Source organism: Clinocottus analis, unplaced genomic scaffold (genome assembly GCF_023055335.1).
Source record: "Clinocottus analis isolate CAN_PGR_092001 unplaced genomic scaffold, fCliAna1.0.p SCAF_38, whole genome shotgun sequence".
Lineage (NCBI taxonomy): Eukaryota > Metazoa > Chordata > Actinopteri > Perciformes > Cottidae > Clinocottus > Clinocottus analis.
The window spans coordinates 978,409-1,004,027 of NW_027176131.1; the positions used below are offsets into that span (position 1 = coordinate 978,409).

Consider the following 25,619-nt stretch of genomic DNA (forward strand, 5'->3'; position numbering starts at 1 on the left):
ACATTTCTTTTCAAATTCATCAAAATCTGCATTTGATGTTTGAAATTGGCTCAAAACGCCCTCTGCTGCTCTGAGTCAGTCCTAATCTTAAAAAGCTAATTTGATTGACAGTGCAGCATTTTTTTCACTTCTGAATCACATCCAGTTAAATAAAGTCTTGATTTATCCAGAACAGTGTTTCAGGCTTTATGAAGCATTAATGCAAAGCAGCTGCAGATGAAGTCGTACGAGCACGACACCAACTCATGAACATTTTTGGCATTTTACTCTTCACTGACTTTGGCCAAAAGTTATAAACGCGAAGCGCTGATATTCATTTATGCTCAATGTTGTGGTTGTATTTCAGCAATTAAAATCCCCACTGGGTCCTCTAATGGGAGGTCAGCTGGGCACTGGACTAGAGATATCAGTAAACAGGAATATTACTCTTAATTGGCTGTCCAGTAGATACGGCAATTAAGTCATAATTAGCCTTTAGACTGTGAGGTCTATATGAGCTGCAGCAGGATCCTGAAACTTTCAACCTTTCAGTTCAACAGTTTACAAAGCTGACAGAACATTTAGAGGCAACACGGTGAATGTAAATCATCTCTTCTCAACAAAACAGCTGCAGATGTGGAGTTTAAGTGGATTTGTTTTTAAAGGCTAAGAATATCTGTACCCTTGTGCATGAGTAAAATATTGTAGATAAAAAAACAAGCTAACTATCTCGTTAACGAGCTACTTTTGAAAACCTATCATGTAGAGCTGTGGTTCTCAAACGGGTGTACGTGAAGGCACTCCAGGGGGTATGTGAGATTAAAAAATATATATGGAAAAGTAACAGCCATTTAAGAATCCTTTAAAAATGTTATTTAATAAATACATTTAATAAAATACAAGTGCAATAAATGAGTTCATAAACTGAATGTGATATCTTGTATATTAAATCAGACACTGGTGGCGCAGAGCTGTGTACAACATATTTCTTTTCATCCCAGAATGCTTTGTGCTGCTTAGCAGGAATGTTCTCATGTTCTTGTCCCGCAGTCGATGGGTTTTTGTTTGCTAATTTAAGATGCTTGAAATTAGATTTGTCAACACAAGCCTATGAAACTCAAACATGTTCTACTATACAATAAAATACGTCAGTAAATATCGCTCTAGGGACAATTTTAAAGCTTTAACGTGTCGTTAAAAATGCGGTTGCTAACAAGAAGCTAAACGAGTCTGCAAAACGCCGTCACTAGTCCACCTTCACAGCCTCGTTGTGTTTTACCTGCGCTCAGGTGACAGGTTTGCTTATGGCCTGAAGATTATCTGTAAAGAATCATTAACTTGTATTTACAACAAAGCTTATTTTCTGTAATTTGAAAAAATCCTATTAGCTTTTTGTGAAGGGAACCAGTGCGATGCTAACGTATTAGCTTTGGCTCAACGCTGCACTTCATTGTGTTCATAGCTATGTTTAAAAATGACAACCAACAATCACCTTGCAGGACATTTCAGTGCTCTCTGGTGTGAACCATCACTGACTCTCTTGACTTTTTGCATTGAGCCAAATATACCAAAATAACAAACATCAAAATATTGATGTCACCTGGTTCAGGGAGCTGCTCCTTGAACACCTTGACCTCTGTTGGTCGTAGAGGTCAAGATAACCGTGAACACTGCTTTGTGTGCATCTTTAAATATGTTAAAACCTATCATCTGTTTTTCATCTCTTGGGCAAAAGAATTTGACTTTCAAATTTGGCCAAATTATTTAATCCTAATTTGTATGTTTTGCACACAAAAAAGGAAGTCTTATGTGTCAACTTCTGAGAGCCGTTTCAAAGAAGAAGTTTCCCTCATTTCGTTCCCCTTCTGAAAGAAAAAGAAAACTTTTTCCGTGGCAAAAGCAAAAGATGTGACTAATAAAATATTAAAATCTCCCGGGAGTCACAGAAGTGTCTGCTGGCGTTGGACTACAAGTGCTCTCATCCTTTTCTTACACAGAACTGTGAATTATGCTTTAAGACAGTGAGGATGGCATGAAAATGAATGTGCAGTGCATCTTTGCCCTTTTATTATACCTCCTGTTATTGTTCTGCGTTTCATTTGTAATGTGCACTTCCTCGTGTTGAGCAAGGCAGCGCTGACACGCAGACACCTGTTCACCACAGACCTTGTTGATGGAGCGATTGGATAAACTTTTCTTATTATCGCACCGCCACCTTGAAACTTCTGAAAACAACAAAGATGGCAACAGCGTGCGCGCGGAGGGCCGTGGAGAGGGAGGAAAATGAAAGTTCAAGCGCTTGGAAACTGAGAGAAAAATCTGAAAAACCCAGAGCGACAATGCGGCATCAATGGTCACGGTCGAAGCAAAACAATATCAAAGAACCTGTGTTTTTAGGCCGTCTGTTTAGTTCTCCTCTGTGTCGATACATATTTCATCAGGTCTCGGCGAGGCAGGAGCATATTCTATCACAAAGGCCTCTGAACACATTCCCACGTGTATGCTGGACAACACACACACACACACACACACACACACACACACACACACACACACACACACACACACACACACACACACTCGCGCACAAAGCAGCTCAATTGTCTCAACTCTGGGTTGAAGTGTAACAAGTCCAGGCTGAGCATAAGTGCCCTTAGGTTAAAAAAGAAGCTACAGAGAATAAAAGAAGACCCTCAATTGTCTCTCCAAGGAGAGGAAAGAGAGGGAGGGAAAGAAAAAAAACCTGAGCGTGTTTCTGTCAAAGAAATGACAACACAAAGGACACCATTTTTTTTATTTTTTTTTGCAGATAAGCCCTCACATATTTTCTTATATGTGAGGGCATCATGTCCCAATAACTGGAAATGTTGCGTGAAAAAAGTCTGCAGCAGTCGGCTTCTGAATCCTTCAAACCCGCTGAGGCCGAAATGAATGGACGACAAGTTTCTCCAACGCACACGGCTACACACTCTGCTCCCAACGAGACCCACTGGTTTTTGGAAACTTGGAGGCTTTTTGTTGAGGGGGTTTTGACCACCAGGGTCCGGCCTCCTCGGTCTCTCGTAGCCTCTTGTGTGTGAAGCTCATTCAAAGTGTTTCTCATCCCTGTGAATGTGCAGAAGACCGAATGCGAGAGCTCGGATCCTCAGAGATCGCTGGAGGTCGAGGCCCTCAGAGGAACTTTAGCAGCGCGACTGCAGCGAGGAGTGTGTGTGTGTGTGTGTGTGTGTGTGTGTGTGTGTGTGTGTGTGTGTGTGTGTGTTAGTAGTTGTTGTCTCCTACTCTGTTGTGAATACCGTTAAAAGTTATGTACAACACCAAAGCTTCTGCAAAGGGTTTTTCATTTTACCTTTTGACTTGTGGCCCAGCTCAGTGTGCAGAGCTGCAGAGCTGCAGAGCTGCAGAGCTGCAAAGCTGCAGAGCTGCAAAGCTGCAGAGCTGCAAAGCTGCAGAGCTGCAGAGCTCAGGGATGATACGAGATGCAGCTTCATGAGTGACGCCTCCTGCATCCAGGTGAGAGATGCACTTTACTCTTATTATTGTTATTATTATTGATCGCTGCCTTTTTATTTTTTAATTGCATCGCTAATTATTTACTGCATGTTTACTGCACCTTACTTATTTACTTACTTTGTACTTTCTCTTGTATAGTTAAATGTTCTGTTGTTGTTGCTGTTGTTTGTTGTTGTTGTTGTTGTGTTGTGATGCACCTTCCGCCAGGACAAATTGCTCGTTTGCACTCTCATGGCAATAAAAAGTTTCTGATTCTGAAAGAAAAGTGAAGCATGGAGTGAGAAGAGACTTTGAGTATGGTGGTGAAGGTAACGCCTCGTCCTGACGATGTCCTGCAACACGGGTCCTCGGTTGGATTTGGCCATTGGTGCTTGTTGTTTTTGTTATTTGTTGTTTTTGTTATTGGGCTGAAGTTGGACAACTTCCAACACGTGATGATTTGCTATTCAGGCGTTTGTGCTGGAAAGTTTACTCACCTTAAAAAAAGATCCTCTGAGTTTCAGACAGAGTCCATGTGAGCTGCAGAATAAGATCATGTTATTTGAACAGCCATTCATGTACTTTTCCTCTGGTTTCATCAGCAGATACGTTCTCCTCTGGTTCTCTTTGTCCTGTTCTGCTGTTCCAGCTTCACTTTGTGTGAAACTGAAGCGTAGATGTTCAGAATACGTATAACACACACACACACACACACACACACACACACACACACACACACTGGTCATTAGATGATTGCCTTTATTCCATGCTTGGCATACAATAATGGTAATTCTCCTTAAATAAAAAGCATTTGTATATATTTAAATTCAAGGCTATTTCTATAGATTCATGATCCAGTGGCAAATATAATATTTTACATTAATGGCGAGAGAATAACGCGCTTTAACAACCAATGAATTGCACACCAGGACAAATGGATCATGTCGGTCAGTCGTGAGGTTTAAACACTACGAGTGTCAACTAAAGTACTGAAATAAGCAGAGAAAGTGGCTGTTGGTTGAAAACTTGAAAAAGGCGACGTTTCTTTCAACAGACCAACAATGGAAGAATTCCAGCAGACGCACATCTTTGTACCAGAACGCTGAAAGCTTCAGACGATCATTTGTGTGGGAGGCGTTTGTGTGTGATCCACTCGACGGGTCTCTCTGTTCTCAGAGCGCCGACATGCTTTGGATGCGACGCCTTCCACCGTCGCACAATGCAAGAAGAAGAAGAACCGCACGGCGGGACGTGTGAAGTGTTTTCATTCCAGAACAGGTTATACTTTCATTTCAACACCTCCTCTTAAATATAATTATAGAACGACCGACATGAACCTCCTTTTTTTTTTTCTTTTTCTGGAACACTGTACGAATGCGTTGCTTTCCTCGAGGTCATGCACGTGCACGTACATGAGCATTCATGTGCACGTACATGCACATGGATGTGCAGGTGGATGTTGGATCCGATGCCAATCGACGGTTTTCACTCCGTTCGCCCAAATTCTTGACGTTCGGACGACGATGAAAACTTCCTTCGGTCAGGAAATAGATGCAGCGGCTCGTTAGCGCACGGTACGCGTGCACGTGCACGGTACGCGTGCACGAGCGTCGGCCCTCTCCTCCGGTGTTATACGAAGCTCTCCTCCATGTTGGAGCACAGCAGGAAAGAGTCGACGAGCCGCGGTTTGATCAGCTGCTGGTGGTCTGCTGCCTCGATGCTGTCTGGACACCCTGCTGCCAGCCTCCTCAAGGCAGCCTGCACACACACACACACACACACACACACACACACACACACACACACACACACACACACACACACACACACAGTCAGCTGTGTGATGTGACTCAATACTTCATGCACTTTTATTTTAGACATTTTTTTACTATCAATCAGGTTTTTATTTCTTGTGCTTTTGTAACTTTAATGTTATATTTTATGATTTTATTCTTTTTTGCAGTGACGTGTTTGTCAAATTGTTAATTTTCTAAAAGCTTTTGTCTTTTCTGCAGTTTTTATGACGCACATTTTAAACATTTTATACTTTACAGCTGCATCATTTCAAACTCATAATCATCCTGAAAGTCATTTTTTTATCGTTGCACCTGAAACCTTTTCATGTCTTTGTGTCGTCTTCATTTCCTCTGAAGCAGAAACATGTAAACTGATATTTACACATCTACATCTCACATGTTTTATTAAAATGATTCAGCTGCAGAGAGTCACACTTTATGTTTGGGATGTTTTTAGAGGCCTAAACATATGTTGTGTCATTAGTCACTATCAGTATGCATGTGCACAACGTGCATGAACACTGGCGAGCTCACGCTGCACCGCTGTATTCAAACACATGCTAACACATTAGCATCAGTCAGCAGGGTAACGAGTGGCTGCACCGCTGTATTCAAACACATGCTAACGCATTAGCATCAGTCAGCAGGGTAACGAGTGGCTGCACCGCTGTATTCAAACACATGCTAACGCATTAGCATCAGTCAGCAGGGTAACGAGTGGCTGCACCGCTGTATTCAAACACATGCTAACGCATTAGCATCAGTCAGCAGGGTAACGAGTGGCTGCACCGCTGTATTCAAACACATGCTAACGCATTAGCATCAGTCAGCAGGGTAACGAGTGGCTGCACCGCTGTATTCAAACACATGCTAACGCATTAGCATCAGTCAGCAGGGTAACGAGTGGCTGCACCGCTGTATTCAAACACATGCTAACGCATTAGCATCAGTCAGCAGGGTAACGAGTGGCTGCACCGCTGTATTCAAACACATGCTAACGCATTAGCATCAGTCAGCAGGGTAACGAGTGGCTGCACCGCTGTATTCAAACACATGCTAACACATTAGCATCAGTCAGCAGGGTAACGAGTGGCTGCACCGCTGTATTCAAACACATGCTAACGCATTAGCATCAGTCAGCAGGGTAACGAGTGGCTGCACCGCTGTATTCAAACACATGCTAACGCATTAGCATCAGTCAGCAGGGTAACGAGTGGCTGCACCGCTGTATTCAAACACATGCTAACGCATTAGCATCAGTCAGCAGGGTAACGAGTGGCTGCAGCTGTGGATTCGTTGAACATCTTTTTTTTCTTTTCTCATTCAGTCCGGCGTCTCGTGTCGAGCGGCCGCTGTGCAAAGTCACGTGATGGTTTGAGTTACGTTAACATTTAGGATTACAAATGATCTGTGCGAGCTCAGCATCCTTTGAAGGCGGAAAAAAACCCAACACCTCCAAGTGCTCGACTTGACCCTTTTGGCTAAAAGGATAAAATAGAATCGCATTAATCTGAATAGACTGGCGAGTGTGTACAGAGAGAGGAGGGCATCGCTCAGCCCAATTAAGCTCCTGAACATTACGCCCCGCTCATCTTAATAATCATGATCAGAATGAGAGAGCGATGAAGTGCGGGGCAGGGATATTATTCATGATATGTACATATTTAAACGCGCTGCGGTTGAGATGATGTGTATCGGTCAGCTAAACACGGCTTAACGATTCTGAGGTTGTGATATATGTATTCTCAATGTTCAGATATTGCCCTGTGGATGTAATTAAATCCGACAGTCATTTGGCGCTCTGATGTTCCACGTGCAGCTTTTTAAAGGGCCAGTGTGCAGAACGGAGACGTGTCTGCTGCCACATACGACTCCAACCGTCCAAACTTCTGTTTTCACCACTGGAAACTAAGAATCATTTCGTTTGAGCTAGCTTAGCATGAGCGCTTCATATCCGTACAGGCAGCCCTCTTCACGGAGTCCGCCATGTTTCTACGGGAGCCCAGAACGGACAAACTAAAGCAGGGGTGTCAAACTGAAGGGGCCACACGACAATGTTCCTCTATGTTTAAATCATTGGTGAAGGTTTTAGATGATAAACTCTATTTTAAGGTCCTTCAACATTGAACTAGAAACATAAAGAGCAAACATTCAGACATCAGCTCTCTGGTCATCTGCCTGCTCTCCTCTGCAGGTTCCCTCGCTGTGTGACACGTTTGTGACGCCGCTTTCATGACGTCATCCATGTTTAACGACTTCAACACATTAATATCAGAGCTCACATCAGTTGTTTGCATGTGTGTCTTATAAGCAGAGGGCCAGAGGTTTGAATCCCAGCTCTGCTAAATTTGGTCTTAAAAAAAGAGTTTTGTTATTTTTGGATTGGACGCTGTATGTTTGTCACCCCTGAAGTAAACAGTCTCCATAGAGAGCCTCTCACATTGACCCTGCAGGCCACCGTAGTTCCTCGAGGCGCTCGTCAAACTGGCTCTGAGCCGGCGTGAGCACCGTGTTCAAAAACAGCCACTTCTGATACTGCATTGATTTCTCTTTGCTTGGTTAGATTTCTTGAAAAAAGATGAAATGTTTGGGCCTTTTCAAGAAGAAAAGATGAAGAGCGGCGCGTTGTAAACCCTGTAATGCTCAAAAGATAACGAGATGTTCAGGAAGCGCTGTCTGAAAGCATCTTCCTACATCTCACTGAAACGTCACATTTTAAAATGTTATGATATATATTCTGTCCAGTAATTATATACTTTATGATTGTTTTTACAATGTGCAGGGTGAATGTCTGAATGGCACATTTGTATTCCGGACATGGAGTAATTTACACACACACACATTTAAATGGACACACACTTTCTACCTACCAGGCAGGCGACCAGCACCGAGTCGCTGTTATTTCTCTCAGTGGGGGAGCGACACAGTTCAATGAGACGAGGAACCGCTAAAGACAGCAGAGGAAAGCTGTTACACACTTCTTAAACATTGATATTGAGCGTAAACGAGGCTGCAGACAGAGCAGATGTCTTTTTATTATAATGCTGAGAGCATTCCCAAATGTTTGACTTCATGTTTTACTCACTTCCCGATGTACTTTAAAAGAAGAACATGTCATTATGTCTGCTGCTCTCTAAGAAAAACAGTACTTTCTATATCTGGATTCTGCCGTGAGACATAAATATTTGTTACGTCGCACTAATCAGATGAAGATGAAGCATTCATGCAGCTTCCCTCCAGACAGAGAGGTCTCCTGGCAAAATGGACGTGCAGTACATTTGTATATCACAGGAGGAGTTTGATGAAGACCTCTGGCCTGTGGAAGGATGCCGTGAGACATGTTGACCTCCTTAAATTAAATTAAAATCTCCAACAGGACGCAGAATCGGGTCCAATTGATGGTTTTGCTGTTCAAGGCTCTAAAAGCAGAACGTGGCTGCAGAACCCGACCACCTGAAACTCCACACGGACACGCACAAGTCAGAGGGTCATTCACTACAGAAACTTATTTAATTAATACTCCATTCTCTGCCGTAGATCCCCTCAATGCTTCAAACTGGCCCTTTAATTCAAAATGGAGTACCTCAGGGCTCAATTCAAGGTGCACGGATATTTTCCGACAAGCGAGCGGCTTCATTCTCCGCTTGCATCACAAATGTTTGCTGCTGTTTTGACGCTCATGTTGCACCTTAAGGCCCGCCGGCTGTGACGCCGCCTCAGACGCCAATCACTGCGTTTAGCTTCCTTTCTAAATACCTTTTACACTTTTATTTCAACACTTCATTAGTTCAGCCTTTCTCTGCATTTCAACAGGACTATTTCATAAACAATTCACTGTTTTTTGATCAAAGCGCAGCGCCTCCCTCCCCACCTTTCAGCTGGATGGCGGTCTGGGCCACTTCGGGGTCCCGGCTCAGACGAGCGAGGGTGACGGCGGCTTTCTGCTGAACGCGCTCGCAGGCGGCGCCCTCCGATGGACTCGGGGAGCTCGGCTTCTCTCCCAGCAGCAGCAGCAGTCGCTCGATTCCTAAAAAAAAAAAAAAAGACACGGCGCGCAGTCGAGATTACCGAGGAAGGAAAACAAAAGAACGATGAAGATGAACACAGCAAATACAACAAAACAACAAACGGTCGAGAAAAACATCGTCTGCATGAAGGAACCAAACGCAGCAGTTTAAAACAAACAAAGTAACACAAGACTCGGACACAACGAAGTGCTCGGGCTCAGCTCATCTTCAGGTGGTCACGCATAATTCACACATAATTCACGCATAATTTACACATAATTCACGCATAATTCTCCACTTGTGCTTCGCCTGCAACAAACTGACTTAACTGACTTTAAAGTCCATCGTGCGGATTGAAGAAGAATAAACGGGCTCGGTGGTTCATCCATGATCATTTCATAAATACTCACCAGAGAGCCAGAAGACGTATTTGGAGTGACTGATGGACCTCCATACCATAAAGCAAGAACTAAATGTGTGAATAAACATCACAGATACAAGTTCAATCTTTAATGAATCCACGTGTCTTTAAACACAGATTCCAAGGAACATGTTGAACAGGATGGATTTGCATTTAAGAGCATGAAATTAATAAGTGACAAAACTTTTTTGTTGTTGTTGTACCTATTTTTTCAGGCATTTAATTTGGTAAAAGATATTTGCGTAAAGCTCAGTTTGATGTTTTAGTTGAGACGGTGGAGGCAACTTGAAAAATCTGATCTGCTGCTGCCATCTTGAGGATGAAACAAGAACTACACGGATGTTTCTCGCCTGTATCTGTGTGTGTGGGCGTCAGCGAGGGTTCAATACACGCAGATGTATTTGTCTTTCATCCAACAGAAAACCAACATTCATGTAAAATGAGTGATTACCTTGGTCCTGCAGGACTTCGGGGGCACATTGCTCTAAGACGGACAGGTTGGCCAAGATTGTCACCACCTGAGACAAATCAAACAAAAAAACACAAAGTTAAGACAAATACGCTCATGTTGACCCTCAGAGAGCTTCACTGGATGAAGCAACACACCATACTAGTTCACATGTGACTACATGCTGCCTCTCCACGCAGCAGCAGCTGCCGTGGTGTTTGCACCGATGCGTCCTTGAGCACCTGGTCTTTGGAGTAGGGCGTGTCCACTCGCTGGCGGTCCCTGCAGGCCTGCAGCAGGATGTGGATGGCGCTGAGCTGCAGGAGGATCTCGCAGGCCATGCTGTCGAAGAAGGTGATGTTGGCCAAGGCCGCGGACGCCAGCAGGAACACCTCGCCACAGGAGGCGCTCTCGCACAACTCTGAGAGAGGAAGACGTCGCTCGTTCAGCACAGCGGTTCAAAGGCAACGCGCGACACGAGTGACATGCAAGGAAGTGTGCAGACGTTGTTTCCCCTCTTTCATTCAGCAAGCCCTGGAAACACATGCGGACAATTTGGACGCACGAGCAAATACGGAGCCACAACAGATGTTGTTGATCTAGAAAAGACACAGCTGAGTGACAGCATGTGGACAGCAGGGAGGGAAACGAGAGGACTTAGAGAATGTTTGAATCAATGGAGGATGTGATCCGTTTGGGGTCAGATGCATTAGATGCAGACTTAGCAGGATGGTTTTAGGTTAGTATGTTTTATTTTTGTTCATACACACACACATGCATGTTACTCCTGATGTTAGACATTTTGTTGTTGTTGCTTTTTATCGTTTGTCACGTGGACGTAGTCATCGTCATCTGTTGGTTTGTGGACTGCAGGTATGAAGCTGCCCATGTTGTTTTTTTGCAGTTTTTTTATATTTGAAGCGACGAAGAGACATCGTCTCTGGTAGCAGCAGCGACCTGTCAATCATCTTGTAGCCCCGCCCCTAAAGCGTCCCCTGCTTTATGGTCTGTTTGACTCTAACAGACCATAAAGTAGTAAATGAACATCATGCTGTATAGAAGACTAGAAACTAGAGATTGAGACATAAACTCATGTTTACAATGTTTACTGAGGGAATAAAAAGAGAACTTTTATATAATCTGATTTATTTTTGCCACCAGCCCCCCTGGTGGTAACTGGAGAGAATGCACATCTTAAGACGCTTCCTGGTTGTTCCTTCTTTAATTGTCTGAAATCTCAAATGTCAGGTGATGTGTTAGTTTCTTTTCCACGATGACCTGAAGGTCTTTAGTTTGTTTTCAGGCTCAAACTCCCTGCTGGGTTTTAGTTTTACTTCAGAGGTCTGCGTTACATTACGAGCACGTTGTGCACGTCCACTCACTGATGAGCGCGGTGACGATGTCGTGCATGCTCTCCAGGAAGCTGGCGAGGTGCTGCGTGGACGCGTGGTGAGGCGAGGTGATCTGAGCCACCACGGCCGCCGCCTCGGCCCGGGCCGCTTCCACGCTGCTGTCGTCCGTCAAGATGTCCGCCAGGCACAGGATCCCGTCCACCTGCACACCGGACGACACACAGCTCGACAATTATTATAATCCGTCATCTGACGAGGACGAGCGGTCGTCAGTGTTCCAGGAACTGCTCTTGTTGTTTGAATCAAGGACATTTCATTTCTGCCTTTAGGGGATCGGCTCAGCAGTGTTCATGCAAAACATGTTAGCCGTTAGCCTTTGATAGCCTGACCATTTTGTTCCTGCTATTTATTTGATTTAAGATGAGTGACAGGTGATAGCAAAGTCTAATATTTTCCACCATCCGGCTGTCATTACTGACACACACACACACACACACACACACACACACACGTTTTCACACTCCCGGGCTGCTACAAAAGGCTTATTAATGTTCTTTATGATGTATTACTGAATTTAACCGAATCTGAAGTCGCTGCTTGTTTTTCCAATTTAAAAACCGTTTTAGAAAACGCCGCTGGCTTTGGGAAAAGAATTAAATGTGTCGTACAGTTTGTGGTGAAAATATATTTCCTAGACCGCCAGTTCCCGTCACTATATTAGAAACAGTGCTAGGTTTGATAGCAACATGTGTTTGTCTTTAGCTTCTGTGGACGAGGTCAAAGGTCGCAGCTTGCTATGTGCAAACATTTAAAGTGTGAACTTAGCGTTGTGTTTAAAATGTGTTTTGAGTTTTTTTTATATACTTTATTTTATAGATGTTTGACTTGAAGGACTTTATTGAGCTGATGTGTCGGTCATGTGCACACAGCTGGAGGTCAAGTGCAATGCTTAGTAGAAGTATGACGTCATCGATCTGCATCTTCACCCTCGTTACATCAAGGACCAAACTGGAACTGGTTTTTATAGTCGTCTGTGATTTCTTTTGTCAAATAAAAATGAGCTTAAACTTGCTAAACCATGAGTAAGGGAATACATTTAAAAGATCCAACAGGAGAGGCCTGAATCTCTTCCAGTGGAATCGGTCTGCGGGCGAAAAACTCTTTTACATTTCATCTCAACGCCGCAAGAATGACAAAAAAAACAAAAAACATCTGCAGCATCGCCGGCCAACCGCGCTGGCAGCAACGTGTCCATGAAGGTGTCAGCTTGGCTGGAACTGGCCGCTCCGCCCGTAAAGCCATCACAATTAAAGCTCTGATTTAACGGCCAGGAGGCTGCTGTACATCTGGCTGGCGTCGGCCCAGAGCGTGTGCATCATCAGGCTGAGGAGGTACAGAAGAGCAGGACTTCCTCTTCTGGCCAAAGAGAACTTCACTCGGGTCGAGAGGTCATGTTTATCTCATCGCTGTGTTTGTGTTGGCCTGTGCTGGTGTGTGTGTGTGTGTGTGTGTGTGTGTGTGTGTGTGTGTGTGTGTGTGTGTGTGTGTGTGTGTGTGTGTGTGTGTGTGTACGTTGTGACATGTTTCACCGGCCTTGTGGGGACATGTTTCTGTGTGTGACTTGTGGGGACTCGGACAAAATGCACGTCCCCGTAATGTGAATCGTTTCAATTTTAGGGTGAAGACTTGATTTTATGTTTATGTTCAGAATTTGGGGTTTAGGTTGTGGTTATGGTCAATTTGATATCCCTAAGCATCATACACTGTGTGTGTGATACAAATAATGGCGCTGTAGAGCAGATATGTGTCCACTTGGGGGCAGTATTACACAGTTCATACAAACTTCACTACAGCATCTTTGCACCTGTCCGCTGGAGTTCATATCAAGTGTCTGCATAAGTGTAGAAAATCAACAGGATACTATCAGTACTATCAATTACAATCATCATGAAGTGTCATGTCATAAACTACAGGATCCATGGTGGGGATGAAGGTCTAAATTGTAGATCCCTCACCTGAAACACTTAGTTTTCTTTATTTTTCTTTCTGTCAGTTATTTTTTTCTACCACTGAGGGTGAAAGCAAATGATTTTTTTTTTTGATGCTCGGCCCAAAACTCCTGAAAACCAAAAAGTTTAGAGCATCCGCAGTGACGAGCCACACCTGTCACTCGTATCTGCTGACGAGCGTCAGCGCGCTGAGCTTCACAGAGCAATTCCCTATTTTGGTCTCTGTGGACGTCAGCAGCGCTGTGCCATCGCGACCCACTGACGTGGAACTATCCACAAACCCCCCACGTCCCTACCTGCACCTCCTCCTCCCTAAAATAGGATATTCCCTAACTCCTCATTTACCATACACCGGATGCATTGTTCACTTCTCTGGCCCGACGCCAAATAACTTTTCTGTTTCCCTTCATGTCATCCTGGTGAAGGTACTTCACACTGTGACCTCAGAACAACAGTTCACACATCAAGTGAAGTGTTTCTTTTCAGTTAACATAACATAAATATTAAGCAGAGAGGCAGCACTAATGAGTTAACGCAGCGTCTTTACAGTCTATATCTGTCAGTCGATTGTAATTCTCAGACTTTATTAACACAAGCGAAGTAGTTTTACGTGACAAATTATCTTTTTTATCCCAAACCGAACCACTTTGTTAAAGAAATCTATTTTGAAAAGACACAAAGAAACTGACTTGAATAGAAGTGACGCCAGAGCTTCATAGTTCAAAGCATAGAGTCAATATTTGACAAGTTGGGAGTGATAATGTGTGTTTTTGTGTGTGTTCATAAAGAGTGGGAGTGGCCTTTAACCAAAAGGTGAATGAATTCTAAACAGATTCACGTTTCAGCCTCAAACTCATGACTCATCCTCTGTAAACTTGTGCAGGAGCGCATGATCGTATGGAAGCCCATTTCCACCACAAAAAAAATACGACAAAAAAAAAAAGTAATAATAAAAAATAAGGACCAAAAAAATGAATCAATTTTTTTTTTTTTTCGTGGGCTTTTTTTTTTTGTTGACTTTTTTTTTTTTTTTTTGGGTCCGAAAAATAAAAAGCCCCAAAAAAAATTCAATTCATGTATTCTTTTAATTTAACATTGCAAGCAGATTTCAAGCACTATTGTACATTCAAGTGCTCTTGTTATTCACCAACCACCCGTCAGCCTGGTGAAGACAGGAAGACTTTAAAGTCTTGCTGCTGTTGCAAGTTAAGGAAATTGCAGTTAAAATGAAAACACATGCAGTTGTGTATAAATATCTGAATAAATAATTCATTTAATATACGTGTGGACTTTTTACAACAATGTACTTTGTGTGTACAAATATTAGCTACAATTATATTTAGGCTGTAACTGTAATTTTGACAATTTGAAAATTTAGAAAGTTTTTCAGTAGTCTATCATTTCTCTTCTGGAATGAAAAAAAAATTTGGACCAAATTTTTTTTTTTAAATCGGATTAAAAAAACAAATAAAAGAATTCGGACCAAAAAAAATGGGTTTTTTTGGACTTTTTTTTTTTTTGTCCACAAAAAAAACAGCAAAAAAAAAAACATGCGTTTTTTTTTTTTTGGACAAAAAAAAAATTGCGACAAAAAAAAAAAGTCAACGAAAAAAAAAAAGTGGATTAATTTTTTCTTTTGGTCCGAATTCTTTTATTATTATTATTATTTTGGTCGGATTTTTTTTTTTTTTTTTTTGGTGTTTTTTTTTTTATGCCAGAAATGGACTTTCATAATCATTGCATTCAGCAGAAAGTTCATCTTTTATTGGTGTGGGTTAGCCCCGCCCCCAATAGTTAAACCACACCCACTTTCTTAACTGAGCCACTTATCATAGACACTTGTCGGAGGCCTCATTGTTTCTCAGCAGAGAGTTTCTTTTCCTTTTGTTTCTGTGAATGGATGCATGTGTAGATTCTCATGAGTTAATCCTGTAACTATCCACGACGTGTGTGTCACACATTAGTGGGAATTTCTGGGTTTGAAAAGTGAAGCTAATGTGGAAGTATCATTGACTTTCTACGGGCCAGCAGGGAGCGACTCCTCTCGTTGCAAAAATAAGTATTATCTCAGTAAATATTCTAAACATGAGTTCTTGGAGTAAAATAGACCATAAAGCACGATGTGCTTCAGGGCGGGTCTACATTATGATTGACAGGTCAATACACGCCGTTGTCTAGTCGAGTAGTAGTCTGTGTTTGACTTTCAACTCTTTCACAGTCTTTTCAGTTTAGGAAAAGTAACATTTGGTTGCCTGAAAATATCATCCTTGAACAAAACCAAATAAAATAGCGACTGCCAAAAAGCTGAACTCAAAGCTCCAAAAACCGCAGTCCACAAACCAGCGGGTGACGTCACGATGACTAAGTCCGCTCCTTGTAGACCGTCTATGGTTTTACATCCATGCAATCATGTCCTATAATCTCATGATGATGTAGCTCTCCATGTCACATGACGCTTAAAAGTTTGAACTTTGCGTCCGACATATTCCTGCAGTCATCTGCAGTCGGCTTCATACTTCATGGTAGAAGTTCTGCTTCTTTTGTCTATGCACAGCAGCTGCGTTCCCGATCGATACCCTTCCCATTCACCGCGTTGTGACTGTACGGCGTTCCAGTTGGGGATAAAACTAAAGTTCCTACATGCATAGTGCATCCATCATGGAGCGGCGCAGATGCACGCCGGCCCCGTCTCCCCATCACCCTTCAACAGTGACAGTTGTGCTTCTCAAGCCTGAGCGCTCGCTAAGCGCAGACTTGCCTGACGGCGTCCCTCCCGGGGACGAGGCAGCTAATCTGGGGCGGACTGTGGTTTCCCCCTGTTAAAAAGAGACTTTTCACACTCGGGTGATTCACGCTGTCCCAGCTGCCGCGCACGTGAACGCAGACGCCGCCGCGGCATCATTATTAGCCGCATTCGGGTTATATTTGTCTTTCCGGACGCGCTCCGTTGACACAGGTGCGTCTGTTGTTTATTTTGGTTGGATTCCCAATAGGATCGCAAACAAAGAAGGATGTATCATTAGCTTTCTCTCGCTCGCCTCGCCTTCTTTTTCCCTCACGCGCACTACGCAAGTCACCCGGGTCTAAATGTTTGACCCGTCAGCTCAGCAGTCAAGAGGTCCCATATAATGAGACATACTGCGAATCATGACTCATCTTTATTTGCGTGTACTGTATAATTCTGTCATCAGAAGAGAGAGAGAGAGGAAAAATAACACAGTACACAGAATGATGCCTATTTCCTCACCGGCTCCAATCCTAAAATTATACAGAGGGAGTTTAGTGGCGGTTCCCCTGAACCTGAACTCGCTGAACTCCTTCATGAACATTTAATCTTGTAAATAGATGGAGAACGCGACTGCCGCGGCCAAAAGTTCCCCACGACCCAAAAGAGTAAGAATGCAGGAATATAATGAATAACAAACTGCTGCCTCTTAGACAATAAAGCGAGCCAATAAGTTGTTTTGAGACGTACACATAAGTTTCTACACTGCATTTTATCATGGAGTCTGTAAAAAAAAACCACCCGGCATCAGTCGAGGAAGTGTGATCCAGATTTAAGTGGTTAAAAACACCAGTTGCATTATGTTTAAGAGGTAAACCAATGTAGAGATAACCTAAATTAACAAGTGACAAGGGATAGGTTGTTTAACTTTCCTGTCATTTCTGCATTTAACGATCCTTTAAGCCACGATTAAACACTTTATTTCTGTACAGCTCCTCCTCCTGCTTCTCTTCATACACCTGTGAAAACACACTAAGCCTCCCAGGTGTAACACAGGCAGTGAGAACGTGTCCAACAGTATTTTGTGGACTGGACTGAGCCGCTGGGAAGAGCGAGAACATCCTGGTGCCTGAGCCACGACTTCAGCTGATCAGTGTAAACATAATCTGTCTGGGCTGGAGGGAGCCAAGCTATCTTACTGGAAGTACTGTACTCAGTTGAGATTAATGTCATCTCCCTTTTCCTTCTTCCCCCTGTGTGTGTTTGTGTGTCTTATGGACGCACTCCAGCGGCGGGCTGTGGATTTAGACCTTGGCCTTCACGGGCGGACTGGGAGGAAAAAGTGTCCCTGAAGTTACTGTCACAAACCGAAACCACTTAATACACAACGTGTTCATGCAGTCCTCCATGTGTGGACTCACTCTGCAGAAATAGCTATAACTTTGTGATTCTGTTCAGGCCTTCAGAGAAGGCTTACAAGGCCGTGACGACCCGCCACTGACGTACACAACAACATCTGGATTAGTTTAATTGATTCTGTCCACAAAACGCAGATTAAAATGAGCTTTCTGTGAATGAGTCAATTGTAATTAAGTTCATGAAATGAACTCGTTCAGTCAGATATCATTACAATGTTCTAATAATTTAGTTTGCTCCACCTTGTCCAGCTGGTTGATGCCCTCCTCCACGCAGCAGATGGAGGCCACCGTCCTCAGCGCGTGAGCGTAGAGGTCTCTGAAGCGGTCCTGCCTGCAGATCTTAAACAGGACGACCACAGCTCCTTCCTGCAGAGGAAGGAAGAGAAATTAGATTGCTGGTGTGTGTGTGTGTGTGTGTGTGTGTGTGTGTGTGTGTGTGTGTGTGTGTGTGTGTGTGTGTGTGTGTGTGTGTGTGTGTGTGTTGTGACATGTTTAACAGCCTTGTGGGGACATGTGTCTGTGTGTGACTTGTGGGGACCGTAATGTAGATCGTTTGAATTTTAGGGTGAAGACTTGATTTTATGTTTAATTTTGGGGTAATTTAACTGCATTTATCTTGTCATAAGCAGACATACATGCAAACATTTATAATACAACTTTTTAAAATGACTGACATTTCGAAAGCTGCAAAAAATGGAGGTGAAGGTGTACTTTTGTGTGTACATACATACGTCCGACTCTCACTGCTGTAAAAAGTCGACTGTATACAAATAGACTTGGTATTAAAATGAACATGGCTTCAGTTTACCAAGTAATCAATATGCTAATGACAAACAGTGTTGGGAAAGTTCACTTTCTACATGAACTAGTTCAGTTCATAGTCCATAATTCATTTTTTGGAGCTGTGAACTAGTTCAGTTATTTTTTTAATATGTTGCGAGCTGTAATTGAAATCTGTCCGTCTGCAATACCGCTCTTGGCCTCTACGCAAACTTTCTGGAAATTTACCGGAAAATGTCCGCCCCTTTGCATCCCAAGTGACTACTGCATTATGAAACTTTTATATGCCTCAACTCTGGAAGCGTTTTGGGGGAAATATCCTGTCGTCGGCTCAATAAAAAATAAAAAATAAAGTCTTGTCCGTCACTTGAGATGTTTTTCTATCAGCGCTGAAAGGAAAACAATCCTTTCTCCATCCTGAACCAAGAGCTGCTGTTGCCTAAACCCAAACCACACACTCTCCATCAACACTTCATTCACTCGTCCAACGAGACCTGTTTAAACAATCCAGGCCACGATTGCGTAAGACCGCGAGGCGTAACTGAGAAAGCAATTGAGTAATATATCAACATCAGTTCAAGAGGACAGGGTTGCATATGTTTATAATGTTAATGTGAAAAACAGTTGCATTTAACAAAACGCTGAAACGCCCATAGGTAACAATGTGCATGATGACGCACCCAAAGCTGTGTTCTCCTCTGAAGGTTATTAGTGGAGTGGACGCTGTGTTGGTCGCGATGGGTTTTCTGTACATTTCCACAAGTTAACATGAGACGAGTCGGTGGTTACGTTGGGGAAAACAACCATCAGTGAGCTTTGACACGTTCACGTTGGGCTTCATACCACCAAATTATTCCCCATACGTCATAATCAGCTCTTGTCTTTGGAGCACACATGATTGTGTGAAATGACGGGCCGATGCTCCGTGTTGGACGGTGAGAGCCGACGGGTCCAGCGGGTCGAAGCCAATCGCAGCGCGCCGGGTTTCAAAGAGTCCACGAGACCGACGGACCCGGCTTCACTCCACGGGAACCACAGAACCGAGCAAACGGCTCACACAATCTATCATGTCGGATAAAAAACAGCCAAATATACATATTTCATGAATGGAAAACACTGAGCTGGGGAAGAAAAACATGATTTGCTCGCTGTAATAGCTGAGATCATTCTGTTGGATTATGCTCGGTGTAAACAAACAAAAATAGCTCCTGCACTGACTCTGTGTCTGCACCAAAGCAGCCCTCTGACCGAAAAAAAAACAAACACTTGCAGGTATTGAATTCGATTGCAGGTAGATAGAATTTCCTGGACGAAGACGGAGCCTGTACATAACGACCACCATTATCCTAATAAGGCCATTATACTGGGCTGGCATGTCTCATGCGCCGCTAAGGCCATGCTGCCGGGGCGTGGAGAGGCTAATCATGCTGCCGTCCACCGCCTGACCGCTTTCCCCTGTTCGCCGCCTACGCAGGACTGTTCCTCCGTACCTGGAAGAACCGCCAACGCCAACAGATAGCTTTCAGTAAACCCGTTGGGACTCTGGAGAGACTCCATCAAGCTGCGTTTGTAGAGGTTTTTAAACCTGCTGTCATGCAAATTATTTAACTTTCAGACTGATTCCTGGAGAAAATCTTCTAATGGTCGAACGCACTTTTGAGCTTCGGTTGTTTGGTTTTAAGTCACGACAACGTCCTCTTGGCGCTTCTTCGCCACCAACGACGTTGCATGAAAACGTTGAATAGCTTTTGATTTTCATGACCACATTTGAAGTTGATCTGGTTGCAGTTTTAGACGGAGTTCGTTGAAGTGCTCCTGCAAAAAAAAGCTCAAAACATTTGCTAAAATGGCGCATTTCCTTCAAAATGTCTGACTTCCTGTGGGGTTTTGTGTCGACCCCCGAGAGCCTTTTTGGTGTCTGCACATTGGATCGGCCTCGCAGAGATTTCATACATGTAGGTTCAGTTTTTGCAATTTTGTAGGTGGCGCTATCGAGCTACAATAGCGTCTGTGTTTCCATGAGGGCTTTAAGCAACATTTATCACAATTAGATGAATCTTCATGACATCTAGCTATTTGTCTTCATCCACTTTAAATCAGAAATTGACTTCCAGACAGTTCTGTTCAGACAATCATCAGGTTGTAGTTGACAAAAAAAAGAGTTCATCTTTGCTGACTGCTTTTCCTCTTCACAGATCGTTGGTTCTTGTCTGTTGTTTATTTCCCGTCCCCATTAAACAACTTGCAGCTCTATTGTCTCCACTTCAACGAACGCATTTATCCTCACACTCGTGCCTTTTTGGCACTAACATCATCATCATGTGAAACTTGACTACTTGTCTAAAAATGCCTCTGCATCCGTTTGTTTGCATGTGAAGGTCGACGCGGCGTGTAATTTCCTTCCATCTCATCGTTTTCTGATGTGCTCGCTCAGACAACACGTCCTGAGGTTGCAGGCAGTTTAACGTCTTGATTCCCCAAACAAAAACATCTCATTTCCTAAGAAAGAATGTGGTGCAGGAAGCGGTGCACTGCGCTCGTCTGACTGACCACATGGATCGCCAAAAGAAATGGAGACGCCGCTCGTCTACCTCGTCTCTACGTATGTTTTGACGACACGCTGCCGCTCAACAGGCCTGATTTATTGCCCCGTCATGCTCATCATGCTAGAGCAGCAAGGGCACGCAACACGGACACATTGAGATCGGTGTCCGTCATGACGTGCACACACTATCGTGTACATCACGCCGCAGTCGCTTCCTCATATTCCAGCCGCTGTTTGATTTACGAGGAGTGTTGAACATCAGCACTGTGAGGAGTGTACACGTTAAAATCAGTATCTGAATGATCTGAAAATGGGATTATCTGGTCATGTTTGATCCCTGTGATACGAGAGGGAAGGACTAACCCCGCAGTCGATAAATCAAATGCTTCTGGGGAAAAAAAGATGGAGAGATCCGGGACTGTAATCAGCGCGTCCAATCAGAAGGAGCTGATTGGACGCCCCACCTGCATTTGCTCGTCTTGCACTGCCTCATTGTCGTGATAATTTAGGGGGCGTGGCTTATAGGGACGCTTGAAGCAACGGGCTGTCAGTGTTGACAACATGCCGACCTTCTTACTACATGTAGAGACTTCTGGAGCTCGTAAAGAAAGAGTTTGGGTTTGATCATTTTGTCCATTAGCTTTTCCTCCTGCAGACTCCAGCTGTAAGTGAAGCTTTACGTCCCGACATCTTTCCTTTAAAAAACACTTAGTTCATGTTTGACAATCCTCAAAGTATAAATCTGTTGATTACATCCCAACAGAAGACTTCAAGACGCGACGAAAGCCTCGAAGTTATGTAGATGCTGAAGCGTTAGCAACAAACAACGTGCTAACTGAGAAGAAGGAGCTGCCGCTGCCTTAAACTGCCTGGTTTTCATTGTGCTTTCCAACATTGTTAAACGCATCTGGCACTTCCAGCATACACACACACAACAATTCATCTCTATTCATCATGCCGCCAGAATATCAGCGGCCGCTTCCCAAACATTTAAACGGCTCGTTACAGTTTTTCAACAGTAAAGTCGGCGTGCTGTGGAAAATAATCCTCACGAGCGAAGCCGGAGGACTCGCTCTGCTGTGAGAGCGCTGTGACAGACGGACCGGTGCTAGTTCATTAGCTCAGGCGGCAGGTGGAGGACGCGTCGCATCGGGGATTCATTAGCGGGCGGGTTTCCCCTCCGACGCCTCTCTGAGGGCTCGGCCGGCGCTGCAACGCAGGGAGTTCAGAAAAGGTGGAGCGAGGGGTAAAGCGACCTGCATCTGTGAGCAATGCGCACTCCTAATGGGAGCTGACAGTATTGATCTGACAATCTGGCAGCAAAGCAGGTATGTGTGTGTGTGTGTGTGTGTGTGTGAGGGCCATCAGGAAGAGTCTTATCAAGAGTGTCCTGGAAGCAGTCGCTTGACTAATGGCCAATTGAGACTTGCTGTCTGGTCTGTCTTGTCTTATCTGCCAGTGAAATGGCTTTTTAGAGGCATGCACAGAGCGATAGCTGCAGGCCTGGACCATGAGCACCGGCATGAAGAAGGTGGAGCTGATCATAACAGGGGTGTGTCGAGAGGGAAGTGAGGGGTGGACATGTACGATTGAAGGAAGAAGGGAATTCATCCCGCGGCCCGACTCGCCCACTGACGGGTTTATTGCACGATGAAATGCGTCTGTTGCAGTCAACGCGTTCTCACGCCAGATGATCTCGCTTCAGACTATGACGCTCGTCTCTCAGAGGAAAAGGAAGTCTTGGCCCTTGAGTTCCCACTGGCTGGTCTCCTGGGTGAAAGTCCTGTGTTTGTTTGGCCCATCCAACCCATCTCACTCTTACGGCTGATTCATACTCGGGTTTTACGCATAGACGCAAGACACGCAAGACACGCATGGCCGCCCTTGCGTGGTCAAATCGGCCATTTTGGGTGCTTGCGTGCGTCACCCCAAATTTCTGACTATCTGTCAAAGCTACGCAAGCTTGCAAGGCTGTGATTGGTCCGCTAACCACGTCCTTTCCACGTCTGATGGAGTATCAGGACACGCAGATGGAGGTGAACTCCTGGAGAGAGATATCGAGAACGTCGACTCTAAGCGGTCGTTGCACCACCTGCTGGTCTGGAGTATGGAAAAGGCGGGAACCATAAACCAAAGTGAGTCCGTCGATGCAACTGCAACTGCGTGTCCAGTTGCAGTTGCAGGCGTATACTTCACCCTTTAGTGCGACATGCGTTGCTCTGATAATGACACAGAGGGGAGACATTGGGAGTCCCATTGCCGGCGCTATGTTCTGGCCCAAAGGAAGGTTTCGAGTGGGAAACCGGAGTACTGGCCAGCGCAACATCGCACTAGACACTACTGTCAAAGAACTGATTGAAGGACTTGGTCAATAACAAATGACGAGAACTGTGTGATATGAGGAGGAAGGTGGGACCTTCGCTCGCTCATCAAATCATGTACATTACCAAATGTTTTGGGGTTTACAAGTTCGTTGGTTCCGTCAGGGGAATCCGGAGCCAACCCAGTTTTGTTTGTAAACCTGTTGGTGTTATGAATAAAGTTGACGAGGAGTAAAGAAAACCACAGGACTTGTAGCAGTGAGAGCGGTCGGGACACTTTTGCCTGCAAAGGACAATCTTGAGTTGGTACCGGTCCCTAAAGGGCAAAAGAAGTGATCCCCTTGAGTCTGACTCATGGCCTTGGAGGTGCCACTCGTACCTTGGCGATGATGCTGCAGAGCTGAGGTCCGTCCTGCGTGAGCGACAGCAGGTTGCTGATGGCGCTGCCGATGGTGTGAACGCTGTCCGACGAGTCGATCTGTTTGATCAGGAGCTGCGAGGAAGAGCCAGCGTTGTGACGTTAAAGACCCAGAAATGCACAATGACGTCGCCGGCGGCTAAAAGTGAATTAAAGACACTTATTGTGGGAGTTTCCTGTTATCATATCGTCTTTTAAATGATCCATATGACAAAAGGTTTAGTTGGTTTTAAAGAAAAAGAATATATTCATATTTTAATGTCTGATATTTTTAAATGGCACCAACTGGACCATTTCATCAGCCTGTAGAAAATGTTTATGAGGAAAATACTTAAATAACAATAACGGTGGATGTTACTTCAAAGCTTTTATTTTTAGAGACATAGTCTGTAATTTAAGAAATAAGCCAATGGGCCATTTCATTGATTCAAGTCATATCAGCCTGGATAAAATGTTAATTAAGAAAATACTGAAAGCTTTTCTATTCAGACACATTTGTCTGTATTCACTGTTGTTGTTCCCACAGTCACAGCTGTTAAGAGAGTCTTATCTTCCTCAGTGTTTAGGGGCCAGAGGAGAAACACAGGAGCATTCTGGGTAAGTTCTCAGGGCTAAAGGGTCACAGCTGGGTTCCATACCCGGATCTCATTGGCCAGCGCCATGTCGATCATGTTGCTGAAGGAGTCGCTGACGTCCGTGAGGATCTCGTGGATGGCCTCCCTCATGGACTTCAGGAAGAACTCGTCCTCGGTGTGAAGGCACCTGCGAGCAGCGGAGAGGCGGTTCGGTTCGGTTCGGTTCGGTTCGCAGCTGTTCACACGTCCTCTGAGCGGAGTCTTACCTCTCTGTGATGTTGGTGAGCTCCAGACACTTCTCCAGCAGAGACTTCTCATACTGCAACACACATGAAGACACAGTTTGCACAGTGTTTCATACACAACGATGCTTCAAACGGACATGAACACATTCATCTAGCTTCAGTCTTAACTCAGCGTTTCTCTGCTCAGCAACATCACCGACGCATCACCGGCAGGTTTCATAGTCTTTCATATAGTTTGTCAGTAAAGTAAAGTGTTCAAAAGGCAAACGTTTAATTCCCAATGAAACTGTAACGCAACACAGGCAACAGGTTTTTTTTTCTTACAATTGTTTTGTAAATTTCCTCTTTCCTCATCATTTCAGGTTATTTATCTGTAAAGATTTCTGTGTTTAACACACACACACAGATTCAAAGGGAATCTATAATAAGAATATCATTTATTTAAGGGATAAATATGGATTTGAAGAATTAAATGTCCTTTTTAATTTGCATAAATTTCTCATTTAATTCAGTAGAATAGGGCTATTACTGTTGAGCCCCAACAAAATACACATCCTAAAATTAGACTTTTTTTATATAAAAAAGTGCTTATGATATTTTATTGTTGCGTCTGGAAGTCTTGACTTTAAAACCTCAGCCCCTATCTTCCTTTTTTAAATGATTAAATATTATTTGCTAAAAGCTTGCAAAGCCCCCAGAGCGCCTCGGCGTGCCGGCCGCACCTTCTGCATCTCGGGCGGCGTGCTCCGGGCGGCGCCGTACTCGTGCACCAGCGAGCGCACGTGGCAGTCGGCCCTCACGGCGGTGCTGTGGACGCGCTGCCAGCGGCCCTTCTCCAGCCGCTGGAACATCTTGCCGAGCTCGGTGCTGACCACCAGCGCGCGGCGCAGCAGCGTCTGCAGGTTGTTGCGCGCCACGTGGTCGCCGGCGCCGGCGCCGACCCCGGAGGCCACGATGAGCTCCCCCTGCTGGGCGTCCTCCTCCACCCCGATGGGCTTGGCCTGCAGGACGCACATGCACTCCACCTCCGTCATGTGGCGGAGGTCCTCCATCCAGCGCTGGACGGAGTCCACGTGGAGCGACTGCAT

General features: G+C 44.4%; 1 protein-coding gene across 1 annotated transcript; it reads right to left on the bottom strand.

The window, feature by feature from the left end:
- Positions 1-5,030: 5,030 nt before the first annotated feature.
- LOC137799745 (protein inscuteable homolog) lies at positions 5,031-25,619 on the bottom strand. Its single transcript, XM_068596555.1, has 11 exons — positions 25,254-25,619; positions 24,553-24,605; positions 24,350-24,473; positions 23,673-23,786; positions 17,888-18,013; positions 11,526-11,697; positions 10,386-10,564; positions 10,147-10,213; positions 9,139-9,294; positions 8,138-8,214; positions 5,031-5,229 (listed from the first exon to the last, which is right to left on the bottom strand). Exons 1-11 carry the CDS (start codon positions 25,617-25,619, stop codon positions 5,101-5,103), a joined length of 1,563 nt encoding a protein of 520 aa, XP_068452656.1. The 3' UTR covers positions 5,031-5,100.